Genomic DNA, 23,736 nt, shown 5'->3' on the forward strand with positions numbered 1-23,736 from the left:
ATTCTTTCCTTATTTCTATATTCGGGAAGCGGAGAATAAGTGCCCTATCCTTTACGTTTCCCTTCTCATTGATTCCTTTCTTGCCCACTCTCCATGCACTTGTGTGAGTAGGCTCTGTGATGCCCATGCGTTGTAGCAATTCCTTCACTTCTTCATCTACATTCTTTGTCTTTGACTCCTGTGACCCGCACATGCAGAGCCCGATTCTTCCTTTTCTGCTCTTCCTCAATGGTCATATTAATAATGGTAGAAGTAGGTGTGGTCTCGAGCATCTGGGCCTTCCCTTTCTTCGCATCGTCAATCCATTTCTCTGCTTCATCAACCTTTTTTTGTGTCTTAAAAAGACATTCCGCCCATGAAGATGCCGTTTTTGATTTCTGTTCATCTCCTTCCCGTAGAGCTTTCATCTGATCCTTCATGTCCTCGAGCTCCTTTAGCATCGAAGGTTGGTCGTCTCCCTTCTCCTTAGTTACAGATTTGCAAGCCGCAAGTTCTCCTTTTAGCTCCTCGATTATTGCATCTTTTTCCCCCATGTGCTTTTCCATATTTGTTCTCCATGCTTCAAAGCTTGCTACTGCCTCATCGAGTTTCTTTTGCATAACGCATTCTGTTACATTTACTGCGGCCTTGATTAGGTTTCGTAATTCCGTTTTCAAGATCTGAATCTCCTCATTCTGTATCCCCCGGATCTTTCTCCTTAGTTCTCTCATCATGTCTCCATACATGGAGGACCTGCAGCTCCTAGTGCTCGCGTGCATTTCCTTCCTGATGTCATCCCTGATATAGTTTAGCTCTGATTTGAGCATCACCTGGACCTTCTCCATCATTAGTTCATCTTGTATCTTGGAGGTTTTCCCCTCTTGTAAGGATCCTGGTGATAGTACATTATCTCTGTTTCTCCGTTTAAATGTAGCTGTTGGTTTTTTTTGGGTGGTGTAGCTATCTACACCCGGCCCTTCCCCTTCGGTGGGCGGATCCATCGAACTCGAGCCACAAATGTGGGGTAGGGTACTAGGGTACTAGGGTACTAGGATGAGGGACTGAGAATAGGGCAAACTTAAAAATTTACCTTAAGACTTAAAATCTCTTTAAACTTGTAGGAAAGAGAATGGTCTTAAGGCTTAAAATCTCTTTAAACTTAAAAATTTACCTTAAGGCCTAACATCTCTTTAAACTTGAACGTAAGAGCTATTACTTTCTACGCGTAGATGAAGGGGGGTGCCGGGGCGCGCGTAGGACTGCTGGATTTGCTACGCGTAGGAGAGAGAGAGAGAGAGAGAGAGAGAGAGAGAGAGAGAGAGAGAGAGAGAGAGAGAGAGAGAGAGAGAGAGAGAGAGGAACCCTGCCCTGCGTGAGCTCGGGTCTCTTCAGCGTCGCCCATTGGGCTCTGCACGATCTACCAGCGTCTCAGTCAACAACCCCTGCTCCCTTCGGGTTTTGCGAGCTTCTTTCTCTACGCGCATCCTCGACTTGCTCGACCTGCTCTCTGTTTAGTGGCAGTGAGTCCTCAGGGCAGGAGCTTGTCTTTGAACAATCTGCTACTGTGTTTCAACAGCGCCAGGCCTGCAGAGAGAGACCTCGTGCTGCTGCCGCAGGAGAGAGAGGTCGCTTCACCCTCGCGCTCAGCACCCCGCCATGTGCTTAGAGAGAGAGAGAGAGACGACATGCGACACGGAGTGGCGGAATTCCACCCCAGAGAGTATTGGCCTCAAACCTTGGCGCCCCTTTCGGTATTTCTTTATATTGCATCAACACAGTACAAGCCGGTACTCGAGACTCTGCACCTTCTCCAGGAAGCATGCCAGAGAATGAGCCCTAACCTCATATTTAAAGGCCCTAGGCTCCAAAAGCAGTTTTGCATGAAAGCCTTCAAACTTAAAAAGCTCTGGTCCAAAAAGCAATGCCAAAAGCTGCCAGCATAATTTACTGAAATCCGTACGGCTCCCACGTCATCAGCCAGCGCAAAATGTGGAAATCTGTACAGCTTGCCTCGTCATCATTGTCAGCGCAATTTTCGGAAAGTGCCACATCATCAACTGCGGGTCCTGCTTTATTTTAATCTTTATGTCGCTTGGGGCCCCATTGGGGACGGGGTCCCCATAAGTTGGTAGGACTTCTTCTTCTGTTACTTGTTCTTCTTAGGATTTAGGCCCCTCGGCCGACATCTGTAAGTTGGCTCCATTCTTTAGGCTTTGACATGTCAGCAATTTGTTACATCTCCCCTTCTTGAAAGAGAGTAATCGTTCGCGATTACAACATATCTGCAAAACAACTCAAGTTAGCTCAAAAATTTCCGAGGGTCATTCCGAAGGACATTCCGAGGGACAATCAGTTTGCTCTTTTTTTTTTAAAGGAGTTAGCTTCTCCTTTCGGCTCTTTTGATCAAGGAGTTAGCTTCTCCTTTCGTCCATATCGGAACTCTTGATATTCCGGCGTAGTAAAATTAGCCATCACACCGAGACCGTATTGATCTTCCACGGGTGTCTTGATGCTCTAAAATTACATACCCAGGCAATCTCATCCAATTAGGAATATTCAGTGGTTGGCACATCACAATGCAACACAAATGCTCACATATGCATGTTACAAGACATAGAAACTTAAAGTCACCGATGAACACTCCTCCTGCATAACCTAACAAGGTCCGGGCCGGGAGATATTCAACGACTCCCTCATCACTCCTCCCGCATAACCTAACAAGGTCCGGGCCGGGAGATATAGAGGCCTTTTACAACCAAATGCCCCCTAGACCGCAGCCTGTGTTGTTTGGAGAGAGTAACCACTGCTCAGACTTCTTAATACTCCCGCATAACCATTCAGGTCCGGGCCGGGAGTCACAACAACAATACTCCCCCCGTATATAACCACAAGGGTCCGGGCCATGAGTAAAAAAAAAAACAGCACTTTTCAATCATTCAATACCTCCCCCGTAAATAACCACAAGGATTCTCAAACATAATTTCTCACTACTCCACCCGGGAGTAAAATCACCAATCATTGAAACCAATATTAAAACTAGAGTCAATTCAAATCGGCACAAAGGCAAGTTCAAAACAGATACCATCCATTTCAAACAGATTTCAAACTTAAAAAGCAATCTCGACATCAATCGAGCTCCAAAAGTCGACAAACTTTCCATCCTGAAACCTGCACCAAAAATTAGGGTTAGGTTCATTCCATAAGGTCGTAGCCGAGCACAACATGGTCCATCAGCTCTTGGATAAACAGTGTTTTCGCTAGCTTGATGGTAGTCCCAAGATAGCAATCGCACTGGATCTCCAAGGTCATCTGCTCGTGAAGAGACATCTACTGAGAGATGTCGAGATCAACTGTGGCAATTCACAACGGAAATGCCCATGCTTCGTGTGCATACTTTCATGTGCTCGTTCTACGAATGTGTCATGCCAAGGAAGAGACATGGAATGCGACTTCCTTGAATGCATACTTTTCAGCTTTTCATGAACAATCCGCATACATTCGTGCTCATTCATGAGTGAAACGTGCTCAACGTACACTATGTCATGCCTAGGAAAAGGGATCACATAAAGACGCTGACTAAAATACAGGAAACGATCACGAATGAAACACTCGAACAATGCGTGCGTATCAATCATGCGAACACATAATACTTCTTGTAAGGGTTCTTTGGACCTAGGCTCGAGAGCCAAGATCGCTTCTTCAGAATCTATCGAATCTTCCTGTGGGGATTTTGTGGACCTCGACTCGAAAGTCAAGATCGATTCTTCGTGATTGATCGAATCTGCAACGAGGTTAGCTTCGCTAGAAAAAGCATCAACTAACACATCATGCTTCTCACAATCATGCAAATCTTGTGTGTCATGCTTTGGAGAAGAAGAGACTGAGAGAGTCTCCTTCCCCAAATCTCTTGCATCTTTGCCTGAACTTAAGAATAGAGTCGCCAGAACTCTTTGTTTTGTCGGTCGCTCTGTTCTTGTATTGCTTTGGCTTCCTTCCTTGCTGCTTCTCTTTCTGCTCTTCTTTCTGCGTGTCTGCTTTCCATTTCTGCCATTCTTTCTGCATTTCTGCGATCCATTTCCGCTTTTCTTCTTGCATTTCTTGCTCCGCGTTCTAACTTCCTTTCCAGAAACATCTGGTCTAAAGCCTCCATAGGAGTTAGTGCAATCTTTGTCGTAGATGGGAAAGGGGGAGGGTCGGAAAAACCTCCTGGTGGGGAAAATTCTTCTTTGCCTCTCTCATGCTCATCACCTCCAAGCGAAGTATCCATCCCGCTTCGAGTGATGACCATTCTGAAGTCGTGGGTTCTTGTGGGTTCTTGGGGGCTTGGGTTCTGAAGTTTCACAAGGAACTTGGGTTCTTGGGGGTCTTGGGTTCTTGAGGTTCTTGAGGTTTTCTTTCGCTTGCAAACTGTGTTTGAGATGGATCTTCTCTTCACCTGAGTTCTACTCCTTTCCGCGGGCGCACCCCTTGGCGGCCTTGCGCTCACACCAAGGTTGCTTTTTCCCACCTCACATCGATTGGCCGGCCGCTAAGTGCACGGTCCGCTCTCGATGAGTGAAAAGAGACACAAGGGGAGGTTGGACAAGCCCTTCTTTCCTGGGATTCCTGTGACTCTTCAAAAACACGACTAGGAATCGACACGCCCAAGCGAACTTGGGTTTGTGCGACCGCAACAAGCAAATTTTTTTTTTCTTGTGATTCTTGTGGTTCTTTCCTTGAGTGATACAGAACACTGCCAAAGCTCTGACACCAATGTTAGGTGCAGCGGAATGAATGTTTGCGCTTTGCTCAAGATGAATGCTCCGAACTGTGCTCAAGGTTCCTTTTGTTCTTATGGAAGGTAGAGCCTTCCGTTCTTTATGAGAGAGTGCTATGATCACAAACAAAGTGAATGGACACTGTGCGTGCAAGTGTATGAGATTGAGAGATAGAGATAAGAGAGATACGACACCAGAGAGGATGTAAAACCCTCCTCCGAAGGCCCCACTAGAGTGGTCTACTTATGATTGCACAAACTGGTACAAACTGAATGCATGTGACTGATGCAAGTCTAGGCTATGTTGACGACGACGACGGGGATGACGAGGCCGACACTAGGGCTGAAATCTGCAATCTTTCTACTGTTGTCCAAAAACGCTATGGGCTGAAATCTGCTACAATCCAAAAACGCTGATTTGGGGGTTGTTTTTGTGGGTCTTTTACGCTGAAAATCTGTAGGTTTAGGGCTGAAAACTGAGGTTTATTTAGGCTGAAAACTGATGGTCCTTCCGGGCTGAAGCTGCTACTCTTTAGGGCTGAATCCTGCTGGGATAAAAAACGCTAGGCATGGGGGGTTCTGTTGACGATGGCAAGGCTGAAAACGCTGATGTGTTGTAGCTTGCCGCGGTGACTACTTGTTGCAAAAATGCTAGTTGAGCGAAAAACGCTAGGTGCAAAGGATTCTGCTGGCGATGTTTTGTTGATGCAAAACGCTAGGGCAAGGGCTTGAAGGCGATGGCTACTTGCTGGATAAAACGCCAATGGGGGGAGGTCCTTCTTGCTTGGAGGGGGAAACCGCCAAGGTCTTGCTTGAGAAGTTGCCTGCTGAGCTTGGCTCCTGTTGCCTTTTCTGCCATTTAGTGCTAGCTTTGGTTTGCTTATATATTTTCTTACCCAAATTGCCCTACCTACTTTTGTTGGAAAGCCACTTAAATTAATAAGTGAAAAATGTCAAAAATAGGTAAAATAGGCTAAATGCACCCCTGATGGATTCTGATGGGAATACTGATGATCATGCTGTGTGCAACCAGAGGATATGCATCTACACTAAGTGACTGGGCATGCACGGTCTACGAATAGACTCACAAAAGTGCCTGATCACTTCTAATCTAGACTGACTGGACCCTGATCATGCTGTAGCTTGTCCACGAACACATGGGGTTGGATGTGTCACGTGACATCTCAAGCTTGGCACTCTTTGCTATGCAATCCCTAACCACATCAGACTAACTGGTGGCATCAAATAACATGTTTACACATTTAATACAAAATTACATGGCAAACGCACTCGAGGAGACCGTTTTCCTCAGGTAGCATGCCCTCTAGCTTATCTTCAAGCGTGACCTTGACTTGAGTACTAGAGTCACTAGTCAAGGCCATGGCCCGTGCTGGAGTTAAAAACTTGCACTATTATTTGGAACAGTATGGAAGGGGGAGGGGGAGTGGAAGGAGAGCAATCGTATGCTGCTGAAGTATCTATTTTTTTCTGCCAAATTTCGGGTGAGTTGCATGAACTCCAAGAGAGTCATGGTGTATTCTCTGAACATTAAATAAGAGGCATATTGCTTTAAAAGGCACCAAAATCAACAAAAAAACATAATTTGGTGATAGATAGTACCATATGCAGAACAAGTCGACTCTTCCTTACGGTATGCTTATGATCACATCAATGGTTTCAGTAAATAGTTAGTTCACCTTGGAAAGACCAGACTGAACCCTTCTCACTCTGATACACATTCTCATTTAACAACATTTTGGATGATTGCTGTGCAGATTCAGCTGATGGAGATTCATTGGTGCTGGCAGCTGTGGATATGGGAACAAATTCCTTTCATATAGTAGTTGCAGAAGTGAATTGTGATGGTGATTTTCAAGTGTTGGATTCTGAGAAAGAGCATGTTCGGTTAGGAAGTGGGTCTACATTAAGCGTTATTATGCCTGAAGCTGAAGCAAGGGCCTTTGAAGCAATGAAGAGATTTAAAATGCTTGCATGTGCATACAACGCTTCTCTAAGAGTTGTTGCAACAGCAGCTGTAAGGGAAGCAGGAAACAGGGGATCATTTCTCAGTAACATGCTTGAGAAAGTGGGAGTGAAAATTGAAGTACTCTCAGGGAGGGAGGAAGCTTGTCTTATTTATCGTGGCGTGCTTCAAGCCTTACCTGTTTATGACAAGCTTGTTCTCGTTGTTGATATTGGGGGAGGCTCAACAGAGGTGGTGGTTGGTGTGGCAGGGAGACCAATCTATGCAGCATCAATGAAGCTGGGACACTTACACCTTACTGATCTTTATCTTGGAGGTGGGAATGATATCATAGTAAAGGGCCAGCTTGATGATGTACGCAAGCATGCACGCAGGGTCTTGCGTGAATCAGGTGTAATAGACAGTGTCAGGAATGCAGGCTTCGAACTTGCAATTGGAAGCTCTGGCACCATTGAGACTATAGAGCAGATTGTCAATCAAGAGTTTGCAGGAGATTGTGCAACTTTGCTCATCGCTGAGCAGTCACAACTGGGCTTATGTGGCTTTCGTGAGAGAGAATTTACACGGGATGAACTTGCTGTTGTAGTTCGGAAGCTTTCCAAAGTAAAAAATAATGAGCAGCGAGCTAAAGTATTTGGTCTTCCTCCAAAAAGAGCAGCAGTGCTGGTTGCAGGAGCAGTGGTGCTCGAAGAGATTTTTGTAGCACTGGACATACATAAGATGAGGGTTTCTCCCTATGCTCTTCGAGAAGGGGTCATTGTTGATACTTTATCAAAGACATGCAAAAATTATAAATTCACTCCGAACGTCAGATGGAGCTCAGTAGTCAGCTTGGCGAGAAGGTTTTATGAGAGTCATAGACTTGTGTCTGCTGCACATTCAGCACATCTGGCACTGGTAAGTACCCAGTTATTGTTTGTTGGATTTATCACCAATCTTCTCCTTGACAGGTTAAGACTTGTCTATGTAGGATATTTTAACTGGCTTGAGGATGAATACGATTTCTTCTGGAACTGATCATGTTTCTGAGGTTGTTTCTCTTCTGGATGAAACGGATACAGAGTTGTTGGAAGCTTCGGTGACTTTGCATGCAGTTGGCATGTGTATCGGTTTCCGAGACTACCACAAGCACTCACACTACTTGATCAAGGTTGCTGGTCCTTCTTTCCAGTTCACGTCTATCATGCACTATTTGGTCGGTATTTTGTAACATTCTCCTTGTTCGGTTTCTATGTGAAGTGTATTGCAGAACAATGACATTCTTGTTGGCTACAGTCCTGTGGAAGTAAAGGTAAGGCTTTTCATTGACTTTGCTGTTGCCTCGTTTCCGTAAGTTTGCTCAAAAATAGTGTCTATATCTTGTATGAGGGCATTGAAGCTCTATGCTTCTCATTTTAAGGCATACGTTGTTTCTCTTGCTTCCTCTTAACTTTCTTCTTTGATCTGCTTGGCATTACATGTATATAGGTTTGCTCTGCAGTGCTGTGCCTGTATCCTGCACAAGGCCATTGCAGTTCTGTGCTTTGTTTTCTGACATGGATTGTTTTATTTCTTCCCCTTAGCTGGCTGTGTCATAAATCTCTGCCCCCACATGGTGACACAGTTTATGTGATCTGATGTTCTGGACGTTCTTTAAACTTGCGTGCTTTTGTTGGTTGTAGATAATGGCTTTGCTTGCAAAATATCACAGAAAGAAGATTCCAAGTAAAAGGGATGAAGATTTTACTCACCTATCAGCAGAGGTATGGATTAACAAATGGCCGATTTTACCCATTGGGTGATTGAAATCTGTTTTAACCTACTTGAATTTTTCTGCAGGCACAAGTAAAGACAAGGGTTTTATGTGCAATCATTCGTGTAGCTGTTGCCTTAAATAGATGCCACACCAGTGCTGTTAAAGCAGTTCATGTCATTCATAAAAGTGATGAATGTGTGTTGGTAATATCATTTTTGTAAGAGATTAGTTTTATTATGGTTTTGCTTGAATTGAGGTAATTGTTTGTTAATGCTCTAGTAAAACTTAGCATTTTCAGGTGATTGTGCCCTCTGAGGATCCCTCAACAAAAAGGTTGCATGATGTTTCTTTGGAGTTATGGGCGGCACAAGATAAGCTGGACCTCTTTGAAAAGGTATGAGCAAATTAGAGAACGCTTTAGTTTCTGTACAGAGATCACTTGCTATTTCATGCTGCTGCTTTTAGCGTGAAATGTTTGGTTTTGTAATCCTGTAGCATGCACTTGAAGATTGATCTTGCAGAAGTTGTGGACCCTGCATAAGCAAGCTATTGCAGAGAATGGGACTGAAGGTTTTAGAGCAATAATTAAAAAAGAGCCCTAGATCTGCCAATTTATGCACTTGTCTACATGCACCGGAGAGAAGGGTTTGAAACAAACCCCCCCCCCCCCCCCCCCCCCCCCCCCCCCACACACACACACACACACACACACACACACACACACACAACCCCAAAAGAAAAGAAAAGAGATGAAAGGAAAAATTAAACCTCGCGACGGCAAGGGTTTGGTAGCTTTTACTCACCGATGGTGTTACCTTCCTCCCCATCTATGCTATATCTGCATCATGTCTTGTCTTCCTTACTCCTAGGACCTATTCACAAGCAGCCATTCTTGGTAGGTGAGTTTGATCGACATCCACTCCTTAATTGAAGTGTGCCTAGATGACGAGGTAATGGAAGTGGGAATAGATAGGTGTTTGGATATCAGCTCCAGCGGGTGTGGGATGTGGCGAGTCATGTGAAATGAAATGTTATATTAACGTCTTCAAAAAGGCCAGTGTGACCTATGAGACCAAACTGATACAAAAGTGGTGAATCTGTTACAATGTCTGAAAAGTGTGAAAGTGTGAAAATAAATGCAAAAAAATAAATACAAAGTATTAGATAAACTTCTTAGGAGCATTCTGGGTGTCTGGCTAGAATGCTTCTAATCCTTTGTTGTAGTCTCCTCCGGTGAAGTGTGCTTCTGCATCTCGGTCGTGGTTGTCTCGATTTCCTAAGCTCAATCGCCCTGTCCATGAGGGTGCCTTTGGTATGAATGTGGGTACTCCTTTGTGCTCGCTGCTGGCCTCTTGCTTCTCCTTCCATTCCTGCTTCTCTCGATCCGAAGAAATCTGTGATCTGCCTCTGAGGCTGTAGTGCTCTTTGTCTTCTCATTAGATTATCCCTGTGCCGATGTAGTTCAAGTAGGTACAGGCCTAAGCACCTTTGATCTTGGTATTGCATGACTCTATCTAGAGGTCCAAAGCCTTCTTTGAAAAGGAAATGGAAACGCCCACGTATCTCATAGTATACGGTGCAATGGCACATGTAGTGTAATTCTGTCTCCGGCTCCATTCCGCATAACTTGCAAATTCTGCTCTCAGGTGGGATTCCCCTAAGTCTGCCAAATTCAATTTCCAGCTGGTGTGAGGATGTACGAATCTGACCAATAGCACATCTCAAACCATGAGACAGGTGGGTATCCATGTAGCTCGGGCGAATCACAAAACCATCTTCAGATAGCTGGAGGAAGTTTTCTTTGTAGTCGGCCATCTTCCTGCCCAATTCTTGTGTAGGGTCTACCTATGTCCTCTTAGTGTCCAACTGTATAAGATCTTGGCGGATGATTTTATTAATCTCCGTTCGTGTGATTGCCAGTGATGGAGCCTCAAGAGAGTATTCGAAGGGGGGTAATCTTTCCATACTGAACCCATGTCTCTGAAACCACGAGGACAATTGCGCATACCAGCATGATGTATCTCCTTTCATTGCTAATTGTCGAGAGGATTCGAGGGCCAATCTAGTATATCGGCAATTATTTGTATCCCGTAAACCATGTATAAAGGACACTGATCTGGTAAGAGCTTCAATTTCTATCGGAGGGGCAGCTAGTTCCGCTCGGGTAATCGCGAGTGGTACGGAGGCCTTGGCTCTAATCATTCGGGAAATCATAGATACCAAAGGTCTCTCCATTGACTTCCAATTATCCTGATCCACAGATGGTCCCCAAATCTGGACCCCATAAAGCATAGCCGAAGCCACCACAGTATCAAAGAGCCAAAGTTTTGTTCGTGGTTCTTGAAACTGCACCTGTGAACACATCCTCTCCAACCCTCCCAAGGCCGCAGAGGCTCTGGACAATCTAGCATCCGTTGCTTTCTTAAGAGTAAACTTCGGTCTTGTAAATACCACACCAAGGTATGTGTATGCGTCTGTGTACTCTACTGTAGCTTGGCCATATGCAAATGTAGGTGCGGATCTCCTAACCCACTGCGGTGTGGTGTTAAACACCATAACTTTGGTTTTACCCAGATGTACCGACAGTCCGCTGTCCTCCGCGAATTTATGTAATGCATCTAACTGCCTCTGCATTCCATATGGTGATTCTGCTATCAATACAATATCATCTGCATATAACAAAGGGATCCATGACCCTGCAAGTTGAGCACCTCTGTCACCCTCTCTATCAATGTAATTTGATACCTCATCTATATACATACCAAATAAAGTAGGGGACAGTGGGCATCGTTGCTTTACTCCAATGGTGGAATGAACAATGTCGGAGTCCCCTTCTGGAGTACGTACATAGCCAGTTACTGACCCGTATGAGGCCATGATCCCCCAGATAATCTCTTTGGGGACCCCTAACTCTTGCATTCTGCGCATCAATCTTGCCCTTGGTACTGTATCAAAAGCTTTCCGAAAATCCACAAAGCAACAATACATCCTTCTTCCGCTTGCTCATCCTTCCTCAATAATGGTTCTGAGCGTAAGAATATGATCTAAAGTGGAATAACCCCTCCTGAATCCAGCTTGTCCTCTGCCCTCATTCCTCGTCGTACCAACTGTTTTGAGGCATGTTCCCAGATCCTCTCTTCTGGTCAGGCTGAGTATGTGGGTATGCCTCTTGTGCTGCTCCATGTAGTATCTCTGTTAGCTGAGAAGTAATCTCCGCTATAGTATATACTGGCTCGGCTGACCACATCCTATTATAGATCTTTTCCACATAGACTGAATCGGTCTCTGGCGTGAAAGTATATCTTGTGTGTGTCTTCTTCCTTTGTACTTGAGAGGCATTGTATTGGAAGGAGATTGATAAGGTCAAGAGAGCATGATCCACTGCAATCCCAACCGGTCTGGGTCCCACCTTAAAGTCCTCGATACTAGAAATAAAGCTTGGTGAAGTCATGACATAATCCACTGTACTGGCCCCATGCCTGTGCGGGAAGCATGTGAACCCCCCAGATAAAGGGAAATTCTCTAGACCATTAAGTATGGCCAAACCATGTGTGGTTGCCATTTCCATGAGATGTCTCCCATATTCAGTGTGTTCTTTATCCTGTGAGTTTCTAGTAAGCCCCTCCTGTAGCAAATCCACTTCTCTGAGCATTTCCTCAGAAGTATGATAGAATACTGCTTGAGAGTTGGCCGTTCTGGCATTAAAGTCTCCTAAGAGAACGATGTCTCCATCTCTAGAGAACTCCCATATGTCATTATTCAATATGGAGAAAGGGGACTGTCCTTTAGGTGAGGAGTAGACGGATGTACTTGGAGGGAAGTAGCATATAGCGATATATAGAAATCTACCTGTCTCAGCTCTCATTCTCACCCACATATACCTTGCTTGTTCATGTTTCTTGATAATCTGTAGTAGTGGTTTCAGCTCCTCTTTAAATAAGACTGCTACTCCTCTTGAACCCTGGCTACCACGTAGAGATCTCTTGTCTGGTCGACCAGCTGTTTCCCATAAATACCCCTTCACATGTGGCATAAGCTGTCCCGGTATCTGGTGTGTCTCTGAGTAGAAAACTATGTCTCTGTCCCTAAAGCTGTCTTCAAAGGCACCTACATCTAGCCTATATGATCCATTACAATTCCACGCCGCTATCCGGAGCGTCGCCCCATAGGTCTCGCACCGTCATGATGAGCGCTTTTCCAGAACCACTACTTTCCCTCCTCTATAAAAGGCAATTTTCCCCTTTTCTCTTGCTGCCCTGATCTCTGGCATCAACTCTTGCATGTGTGCCACTTGTGCCAATGTAAGGTCATCTTCCAGGAAAATACCGGTTTTCTTAAGAGTTGGCCTCTTCTTTAGAAATTCTTTCCTTATTTCTATATTCGGGAAGCGGAGAATAAGTGCCCTATCCTTTACGTTTCCCTTCTCGTTGATTCCTTTCTTGCCCACTCTCCATGCACTTGTGTGAGTGGGCTCTGTGATGCCCATGCGTTGTAGCAGTTCCCTCACTTCTTCATCTACATTCTCTTTGTCTTTGACTCCTGTGTTCCGCACATGCAGAGCTCGATTCTTCCTTTCTGCTCTTCCTCAATGGTCATATTAATAATGGTTGAGGTAGGCATCTTGGCCTTTCCTTTCTTCGCATCTTCAATCCATTTCTCTGCTTCGTCAACCTTTTCTTGTGTCTTAACAAGACGTTCCGCCCATGAAGATACCGTTTTCGATTTCTGTTCATCTCCTTCCCGTAGAGCTTTCATCTGATCCTTCATGTCCTCGAGCTCCTTTAGCACCGAGGGTTGGTCGTCTCCCTTCTCCTTAGTTGCAGATTTGCAAGCCGCAAGTTCTCTTTTTAGCTCCTCGATTATTGCATCTTTTTCCCCCATGTGCTTTTCCATATTTGTTCTCCATGCTTAAAGCTTGCTACTGCCTCATCGAGTTTCTTTTGCATAACGTTGAGAGAGCAGTGGCGATACGTTGGAATGAAATTCCTAACGAGTTCTAACCCTAAATGTGCTAGAGCTTTATGAAAATGTAAAGCTAAATGAGTGAAATGCAAGTATCACGCATCTGACGCTTTGGCAAAAAGGCACGCAACAATTTCTCTTCTTCAATCATATAACATGGGTGCCCCAATTTCAGCCAGCACTCTCTCATTTCTTCACAGATTTTTTGAGCAGAAGGCCTTGGTAGGGGTGTAGCAATGGATATGCCGAAAAATATTGAATATGAAAGCACTTATTTGGACACTGCCGGAAGCAAATCATATTTTTTGGGAAGGTGCAAGAATGCAAATTATTGCCGGGCTCATTAAGAGGGGGGAAGCTTTTTAGACCTCATGCATGAGAAATGGCTGAATTGAGCTTCATGATGGAGGAGATCGAAAGAAGATGTATGAGGCTTTCTGTGTCACCTTCGTCTTTCTCGACTCAGTAGCAGACACAGAATCGCGGCTTCTGCTCCACCTCAAAGGGACTCCACTGAAGCCCTCTCGCCCGACACCGCGGAGCCGACCCTTCGACTCGATCTTTCACCAGAAGAGCAAGCGAGCTTGATGGCCGAAGTGGAGCGCTTGCAAGCCACTTCGGTTATCTGTAAGATCATTGGCACTCGGCCCAATCGGGGCGAGGTTCGGAATTTACTACAGGCCCGTCCTCTCTTTGATGTGGGCAAGATCACCGATGTCCAGATCCTCGGGAGAGGGTACTACCAGGTAAAGTTCGAGTCTGCAGATATGACGGCCAAGGTGATTCCATTGTAAGGTGCAGCGGAATGATTGTTTGCGCTTTGCTCAAGATGTGTGCTCCGAACTGAGCTCAAGGTTCCTTTTATTCTTATGGAAGGTAGAGCCTTCTGTTCCTAGTGAGAGAATGCTATGATCACAAACAAAGTGAATGGATACCGTGCGTGTAAGTGAATGAGATTGAGAGATAGAGAGAGAAGAGAGATACGACACCAGAGATGTTGTAAAACCCTCCTCCGAAGGCCCCACTCTCGTCGGCGAGAGTGGTCTACTTATGATTGCACAAAGTGGTACAATGCGTATGCAATGGATTGATGCAACTTGGGACTATGCCGATGACGACGATGGTGATGACGACGATGACTTTAGGGCTGAAATCTGTGGTCTTATATCTGCTGAATTTCGGGACTGTTTCGGTGGCTGAAAATGACTGTTTTGGCTGCTTTTGTATGGGCTGAAAATGGAGATCTTCTGCAATCATTTAGGGCTGAATCTGCTGCTTCTAATGCTTGCTGAAAACGCTGCTCCTCTGCTGCGATTGTGGCTGAAAACCAAAAACGTTGGGCATCTGCTGTAGTGTTAGTAAAACGATGAGGTGATCTGGGGTTGCCGGCGATGTTCAGGGCTGAAAACAGAAAACGCTGGGGCAGCCTGCTATCGTTGATGAAAACGCTGGGGTTCTGGGGACCCCTGGCGATGAGAGAACTGCAAATGCTAGGGGATCTTTGGGAGGTGCTGTGGGAAACCAAAACGCTAGGCTGATGAGGATGTGGGCGATGAGGGAACACCAAAACGCCAAGGGTTCTGATGGGTTCTTGCTGAGAAGGTGCCTGTGGAGCGGGAGCTCCTGTTGCCTCTTCTCCCAAATAGTGCTAGCTCTAGTTTGCTTATATACAAACTTAGCAAAATTGCCCTATCTACTTTTGTTGGGAAGTCACTTCAAAATAATAAGTGACAAATGTCAAAAATAGGAAAAATAGGCTAAAATCACTGGAAAAATCCCCTAACTGATTCTAATGGATTCTGATGGGAATTCTGATGATCATGCTGTGTGCAACCAGAGGATATGCATCTATACCAAGTGACTGGGCATGCATGGTCTACGAATAGACTCACAAAAGTGCTAGATCACTTCTAATCTAGACTGACTGGACTGACTGAACCCTGATCATGATGTAGCTTGTCCACGGACACATAGGGTTGGATGTGTCACGTGACATCCCCTCCTTTTCAAAGTGAGGTACTGGTACCGAACTGTATGGCGTCGAGTGACATCGCCAATAGCGTCCGAAATCGTGGAAGGGACTGTTCGCCGGCCCACTCTGATGTGTGGGTCATGCGGTACTTGGAACTTCATAAAAGTTTGCAACGCTTGCTTCTTTGGGCCGTGCCGAAAGCGACACAAAGTCTTTTGTGGCTCCTTCGATGCTTCAACTGCGTTGAGTGTGATGCTTCCTTCTTCTTCAAGAATCTCCACTACTGAAAATTCCTGAAACCACTTCCAACACAAAAACATGAACATATCTATTCCATGTAAAGTGAGTGGAAAAAATCCTGTCTTCGCTAAAGATTGTGTATGCAATGTAGATGAACATAGAGATAAGAGTGACAACCCGTTCATCAAACACATGCAAACAATGAGATCGAAGCCCTTTCTCTTATGATCTAGAGCAATCAAATGTGGCAAATCACAACGGAAATGCCCATGCTTGGTGCTCATAGTGTCATGTGCTCTGTCTACAACTGTGTCATGCCAAGGAAGAGACATGGAATGTGACTTCTTTGAATGCATACTTTTCAGCTTTTCATGAACATGCCGCATACATTCGTGCTCATCCATGAGAGAAACGTGCTCAACATACAATATGTCATGCCTAGGAAAAGGGATCACATAACGATGCTGACTAAAATACAGGAAACGATCACGAATGAAACACTCGAACAATGCGTGCGTATCAATCATGCGAACACATAATACTTCCTGTGAGGGTTCTTTGGACCCAGGCTCGAGAGCCAAGATCGGTTCTTCCGGAATGATCGAATCGTCCTGTGGGGGTTCTTTGGACCTTGACTCGAAAGTCAAGATTGATCCTTCGTGATTGATCGAATCTACAACGAGGTTAGCTTCGCTAGAAAAAGCATCCACTAACACATCATCCTTGTGAACAATCACATCTTCTGCATGCAAATCATCATGCTTGTGAGAAATCACATCTTGATCATGCAAATCATCATGCTTGTCATTGGCATCCAAATCATCACGCTTAGCAATATCATTCAAATCATCATGCTTATCTTTGTCATCCAAATCATCGTGCTTGTCATTCAAATCATCATGCTTATCGTCATGCAAATCATTGTGCTTATCATTGTCAATCAAATCATCATGCTTCTCATAATCATGCAAATCCTGTGTCATGCTTTGGTGGAGAAGAGACTGAGAGAGTCTCCTTTTCCTGAATCTCTTGCATTTGTGCCTGAACTTGAGAAAAGAGTCGCAAGAACTCTTTCATGTGTTGTTCGCTCTTTTCTTTGAGGGCTTTGTTCTCGCGATCAAATTTTGCTTGTCTTGCTTTGTTCCCTCGATCAAATTCTGCTTGTCTTACTTTTCCTTCCAAGTCGTACTTATGCTTTGGCTGCCATTTATTCTTTGTAGTCACAATCGATGGCTGCCATTCGTTCTTCATAGGCCTTGCTTTCTGCTTCTCTTTCTGCTTTTCTTGCTTCGCGTTCTAACTTCCTTTCCATAAACATATGGTCCAACTTCTCCATAGGAGTTAGTGCAATCCTCGTCGTAGATGGAAAAGGGGGAGGGTCATAAAAACCTCCTGGGTGGGGAAAATTCTTCTTCGCCTCTCTCGTGCTCATCACCGCGAAGTATCCATTCCGCTTCAAGTGATGACCATTCTGCAATCCTGGGTTCTTGTGGTCTTGGGTTCTTAAGTTCACGAGGAACTTGGGTTCTTGCGGGTCTTGGTTCTTGTGTTCTTGAGGATCTTGAGGTTTTCTTTCGCTTGCAAACCGTGTTTGAGAAGGATCTTCTCTTCACGCGAGTTCTACTCCTTTCCGCGGGCCACCCCTTGGCGGCCTTGCGCTCACACCAAGGTTGCTTTTTCCCACCTCACGTCGATTGGCCGGCCGCTAATTGCACGGTCCGCTCTCAATGAGTGAAAAGAGACAAGGGGAGGCTGGACAAGCCCTTCTTTCTTGGGATTCCTGTCACTCTTCAACAAAACACGATTAGGAATCGACACGCCCAAGCGAACTTGGGTTCGTGCGACCTCAACAAGCAAAAAAAATTCTTGTGGTTCTTTCCTTGAGTGATACAGAACACTGCCAAAGCTCTGATACCAATGTTAGGTGTAGCAGAATGATTGTTTGCGCTTTGCTCAAGATGAGTGCTCCGAACTATGCTCAAGGTTCCTTTTATTCTTATGGCAGGTAGAGCCTTCCGTTCTTAGTGAGAGAATGCTATGATCACAAACAAAGTGAATGGACACTGTGCGTGTAAGTGAATGAGACTGAGAGACTTTGTAAAACCCTCCTCCGAAGGCCCCACTCTCGTCGGCGAGAGTGGTCTACTTATGATTGCACAAAGTGGTACAATGTGTATGCAATGTACTGATGCAACTTGGGACTATGTCGATGACGATGACGGTGATGACGACGACGACTTTAGGGCTGAAATCTGTGGTCTTCTATCTACTGAATTTCGGGACTGTTTCGGTGGCTGAAAATGACTGTTTTGGCTGCTTTTGTATGGGCTGAAAATGGAGATCTTCTGCAATCATTTAGGGCTGAATTTGCCGCTTCTAATGCTTGCTGAAAACACTGCTCCTCTGCTGTGATTGTGGCTGAAAACCAAAAACGTTGGACATCTGCTATAGCGTTAGTAAAACGTTGAGGTGATCTGGGGTTGCCGGCGATGTTCAGGGCTGAAAACAGAAAACGCTGGGTTAGCCTGCTATCGTTGATGAAAACGCTTGGGTTCTGGGGACTCCTGGTGATGAGAGAACCGCAAACGCTAGGGGATCTTTGGGAGGTGCTGTGGGAAACCAAAACGCTAGGCTGATGAGGGTGTGGGCGATGAGGGAACACCAAAACGCCAAGGGTTCTGATGGGTTCTTGTTGAGAAGGTGCCTGTTGAGCGGGAGCTCCTGTTGCCTCTTCTCCCAAATAGTGCTAGCTCTAGTTTGCTTATATACAAACTTAGCAAAATTGCCCTATCTACTTTTGTTGGGATTTCACTTAAAAATAATAAGTGAAAAATGTCAAAAATAGGAAAAAAAAGGCTAAAATCACTGGAAAAATCCCCTAACTGATTCTAATGGATTCTGATCGGGATTCTGATGATCATGTTGTGTGCAACCAGAGGATATGCATCTATACCAAGTGACTGGGCATGCACGGTCTACGAATAGACTCACAAAAGTGCCAGGTCACTTCTAATCTAGACTGACTGGACTGACTAAACCCTGATCATGTTGTAGCTTGTCCACGGACACATAGGGTTGGATGTGTCACGTGACATTCAATGAGCCCACTCAGCATCTGAGCAGCTCGAGCTTACTTCCGACGTTGGCATCATGGTTTTGACCCTACTACAGATGTGCTCGAGGAGGAGGTAGACTTGCCGATTAAAAGTCTGTTTCGCAAGCCCGAGGCGAGAGTACCTCCCTCTCCTCCCCAGGATTGGTTTCATATTTGGGACAGTTCTAGAGTCTTCGCGCACTGCAGCTTCAACTGTGACAAAGGCCGCAGGTTTACCTACTGTGCGGGTTTTGGTTCGTGACACACTCTCTCCCCAAGGTGGTACTGTTGCCTCGGGTGAGTGGGGATGGATCAGACAGAGTGTGGAATATTCGGGTCTCCCGAACCAGTGTTTCATTTGCAGGCACATGGGTCATTTGGCAAAGGCCCGTCCTCGTAGGAGACCTCGATCTACAGCGCATGTGCAGCCTACCAAGGCTGAGCATGCCAAGCAACCAGATACACAGGACGCACAGGCTGGTACCTCGACAGAGACCAATGATCAGACATCTGACGCTGGTAGCAGGTGCTTGGTCGCCGTCGACAGGGACGGGCTTGCCGCACTGCTCTCCTTGGTGCCCGACCTTCTGCAACTTAGCAGCAGTGGGTTCCGACTGGGAATTGTTTTGACCCCCTCTAGTAGAACCTGCCTGAGGAGGCCCCGTCCACTTCAGTTCCTCCACCACCGCCTCCTTCTCCCTCAGATGCTACCGCTCCGTCTCCCCCGCCTTCCCCCCCCCCCCCCCCCCCCCCCCCACCTCCCCACCTCCACCTTCGCCTCCCGTTCCTCCTCTCTTCCCAATGGGGCCCACAGTCTCATCTCCTGACCCCTCCTCCACTCCTTCTCAGACGCAGGGTACTGGACACGTTTCTTCCGCGAGCCGTTCTCTTGGTAGTTCTTTTGCTACGACCGTGTGGCTCGAGAAAGACAGCCCCACATGAGGCCGCCTTTTTTGGTGCAAACTTCTCCCTTTGCAGCAGTCCTTAGAGGTTTAACTAGCTTCGACATTCGCAGACGCTTGGACTTCTTCGACTACAACTTCACTCGGTATTTGGGTGACACTTCTCCTGACTTGGAGGAGGCTAGCTTTCGAGTCCACGTCCTCTTTCTTGCAGCTAGAGGCATTGAGGCTCTGGACACAGCGGTAGGTCTCCTTTCTGCTGTGTGGTAGGGATCTCACAGAGTGGACCCAGCACACAGTCCTTGACTGGCTCCAGATTCAAGATACTGAGTTCTCACACCACACAGGGGACTTAGCGGTGACAGATTTGGTGCAGACACTTTGGCCTCTTGCCAGGTTCAGTGTGACGCCTCCGGATGCAGCGGGTTGCAGGCACATTGTGGTGCATTTGTTTGCTGACACTCAGTGCCCTCCTTGTTATGTATTTGTGCATGAGGATTCTTGGACAGAGGATGTAGCCCTTCGGGTTGCACGCTCGGCTTGGGCCTGGGGCGGGACAATCACTTCTTTTGTGCTTGTCTAGAGGTCGTTCGGATGCGGATTACTCCCCATCCAAACCGGCCTCAAAAATAGCGAGGTTGGCTGCTGCGGGGCAGCATCTGTTTTCTCTCACAAACTCCATAGGATCATCTCATGGAATGTGCAGGGATTAGGAGGGCCCCAGTTTCAGTGTCAGAGGGGTCGGCTGCGTCAGGAGCTGCAGAGATGCCTTGTGGGTGGTGAGATAGGCATTCTTATGCTACAGGAGCATCATCTTTGTGAGAGCCGCATTCAACGATGTGGTCAGATTTTGCGTGGTCGCTATGAGACGTTTTGGTCAGTTGCATTTGGACCAGGAGGCATCCAGGGTGGGGTATGTATGACTATTGCGGACTCTTTGCAGCAGGCCATTGTGGGCAAAGGGATTATTGTGCTAGGCGGGGCTCAGTGGATTACTATGCAGGTTCAGGGTTCCCTCATGGGCTTCCTGAACATCTACGTGCCCAATGTGGCGAGCGCACGTGCAGAGTTTTGGGCTCACATTGTAGAGTCTCTGCCGCAGGCAGAGCAATGGTGCATTGGGGGAGACTTCAACATGTTGGAGGGCCCCGCTGACAGGATTGGAGGTAGCCATACTACTGTGCATGGAGTTGAGTTGGCAGCTTTGGCGAGGTTATGCGGGTTTCAGATGTGTGGCAGCATGTAACAAACTTGGACACTCCAAGTAAAGATTCTATCGCGACACAGCAGAGATTCACTTCAAAACAGTTCACAGTTCATAATTGATTCGAGACGGCCCGACGGATGTGCTTAGAGATATTGGCCCCAAAGACTCGCGCCCCTTTTGGTATTTCTTTTTGTATTAATCTGTGCTCAAAGTACAAGGGAGTGGGAGGGGTCTCACTCTCAGACTCTACGTCCAGATGCTCTAAGAAGTGGGAGCCCAAACCACTTATTTATTCATTACAAGGGATGCCAAAAGCAAAGCCCCAAAAGCTGCCATACTTTAAAAAGCATGAAAAATAAAGCAACTATTCAAAAGCTCTCTCTCTCAAGCATTGTGTAGCCAAAAAGCTGGAAGTCCGTATGCTTTTGCCATGTCAGCAGTTCCGTACAGATGTCGTTTTTTCCCCCGCCATAATCTGCGCCGCATCTTTCGGGGGTCTGTACACTGCTGCCACGTCAGCACTGCAGCGTGTTTAACGGGATTTTGCAGCCAGCCGGGGTGTAAGTGTGTGTGTGTCCGGGTTGCCACGTCACTGGTTTGTGACACACCCCCCTCTTGAAAGCATTGTAATCGCCCTCGATTACGCTTGCAAAACAGACTGAGGCCATAAACTGCCTTAGCAGACATTGCCTGTTAGTATCGACGCACTAGGAACAACACATCTAGCACATGTACCAATCGACTGGACATCACATGACAAATCACATTCAAAACTCATTCGGATCTCAGATCATGATTAATCGGCAACGTATTTAGCAATCGCATCTAGATCCACTCGGGACCTCATAGATGCCCGATTAACTAATCCTTATTGCAACCATGTCTATTGAGATCTTTTAGACCGAAATGCTGCAGTCATTTCGTCTATCAATTCCTGCACTTAGACAAGTCAAGAACAAATCAGTATCATATTATCGGGAATTCCAGTTCATAAAGTCATACAGCAGAATACTCTCAGCTCATAGTATCCCTAAAACTCAAAACATTAGTGATTTTAGTATCAAAAATCGGGGCAATCTGTTGACAAAGGAGTGGAGCGACTCCCCTCTTGTGCATACCCGCTGCACCAAATTCCGCCCAGCTGAGTTCGGGGTTCACTTTGGAATAGACTATGCTAAACCAAAAGCTTCAAGGTAAAGATTCAGAATCTGAGGAGTATGTGCCAGGTCCTCTGTAACCGCCCTGTTAACTTCAAAAAGGGCGGTAGACTTTACTTCAAACCTTGATTTAGCTTTCACCCATTATTAGTCGTCTATTCTACCTGTGCTATAATGACATAAGAGAGGGGAATGGGATACAGATGCTAGAATGCATCTGTATGCGAGTCAGACACCAGATTGGCCCCTAAATAGGCGCCCCTTTCGGTATTTCTTTATTCTTTAAAAGAGGGAATAAAAGCTGTGGTTCCCTACAAGCTGCCCCGCACAATCTTGGCTGAATTTCTGGCCTGATTTCGGCAGCATAACTGTACTAGGACCCTTCACAGTCAGTATTCCCACGCATTGGATGACTTTCCCGACGCATACGGACACTTTGCAAAACCTGGCGAGAATCTGCAGCACGTTGAATTCTCTGTTTTCTGCCCCGAAAATGCGCCAGATCACCTGTACAGCAGTCCCCTTGCGTCCTCGAACCTCCTGGGGGTATTAGGGTCCGTTTAGGGCCAAAACCCTAAACCTGCAAAAATACACAGCAGGCTGTAATTCCCTGTTTTGGGCTCCGTTTCGCGTGCCAGTCGCATCTGTAGCAAGACCTCGAGCTCCCGCACCTGTAGGGCTACTTGCCCTTTGAATCGGACCAGATTTCGCACGTGAAACCTCTCCGAATCACCTGTACCTGCGGGGATTAGCCGCTAGCTAATCCAGTACCTGTGCAAGAGGCTCTTGCGTCGGCAATCGTGCATGAACCCACACAACTGTACATGGTCAATCTGATGAGCCCACTAGAGGGGCATAACCATAAAGAATAGGGGAGAGAGAGAGAGTAGTGAGAGTTGTGCTGGTCATGACATCCTGCACCTCACTGTACATAGAGGGTAAGCCAGCACTCCATTGAAGCTCTCCCACCTGTGACAGCACTCAAAAACGAGCTCACAGCTGAAAATCACGTTTTTGCCTTCTCTTTAAGTAGTAAACTGGCCTCAGAGTGCCAAGTGTCACTTATTTGTGCATTTTCCCGCTTTAGACACTCGGGTCTAAAAATATCTGACCTGCAGCCTCTGTTGACTTGGCCACAGAGTAACAAAATGATCCCCATGTCAAACTGCACGTAATGACGCGAAGACATTTTGCCGTCCAAAAATAGCAGTCCCTAAAATTTAGGAGTTTCTGCCATTATATTCTTCTAGGTCATCTGACCCTCTTTGTACACTGCAGCCACACCCAGAACTGAAATGTAGCCTACGTAGCAAAGGATTCCGCTTTGGCTGGCCAATGACCCCACTTTGGCTAACCATAGTCCTTGTCCAACCTTAGTGCTCTTTAGCCCTCAGGCCTGGACTCTCTCTGAACAGTTTCACACTGGCTATGCAATGCAGGGCAGTTAGATTTCCAAAGGGGTGTTTCCAAAAGGTAAAACAAACGAAATTTCCCAAAGAAAGAGAAAATAAACAAAAATGGAATTGCCACTTGCTGGTGACATACTCCCCTCCTGAAATCTCAAACGTCCTCGTTTGCACCTATGTCGTACATGCTTACAGTCAACACTCGGGTGTATTCAACACCTGTCGACACATGCACGACACATACATGCTCATTGTCAACCCTGGTGTATTCAACACCTCGTCGACACATGTATTGCCTGCGTGTGAACCTTGTCCCAATGACATAGTGGTAGCTTCGCACTC

General features: G+C 46.1%; 1 protein-coding gene across 4 annotated transcripts in view; it reads left to right on the top strand.

The window, feature by feature from the left end:
* LOC147427888 (Ppx-GppA phosphatase) overlaps nucleotides 1-23,736 on the top strand; it is a 62,739-nt gene that overhangs the window by 22,123 nt on the left and 16,880 nt on the right. The window contains exons 2-7 of one of the 4 annotated variants that reach the window (XR_015186044.1): nucleotides 6,511-7,616; nucleotides 7,690-7,869; nucleotides 7,969-8,010; nucleotides 8,381-8,461; nucleotides 8,538-8,649; nucleotides 8,753-8,848. Coding sequence is in view for 2 of the 4 variants with exons in the window: in XM_086497351.1 (XP_086353477.1) it covers nucleotides 6,511-7,616; nucleotides 7,690-7,869; nucleotides 7,969-8,010; nucleotides 8,381-8,461; nucleotides 8,538-8,657; nucleotides 8,753-8,848 (1,625 nt within the window). In the remaining 2 variants the exon portion in view is untranslated. Of the gene's footprint in view, nucleotides 1-6,510; nucleotides 7,617-7,689; nucleotides 7,870-7,958; nucleotides 8,011-8,380; nucleotides 8,462-8,537; nucleotides 8,672-8,752; nucleotides 8,849-23,736 lie in introns of those variants that run through there. The other 3 variants (XM_086497351.1, XM_086497352.1, XR_015186045.1) reach the window with 3 other exon arrangements.

This window comes from Adiantum capillus-veneris, chromosome 23 (assembly GCF_014529385.1).
Source record: "Adiantum capillus-veneris isolate H3 chromosome 23, ASM1452938v2, whole genome shotgun sequence".
NCBI classification, from domain to species: Eukaryota; Viridiplantae; Streptophyta; class Polypodiopsida; order Polypodiales; family Pteridaceae; genus Adiantum; species Adiantum capillus-veneris.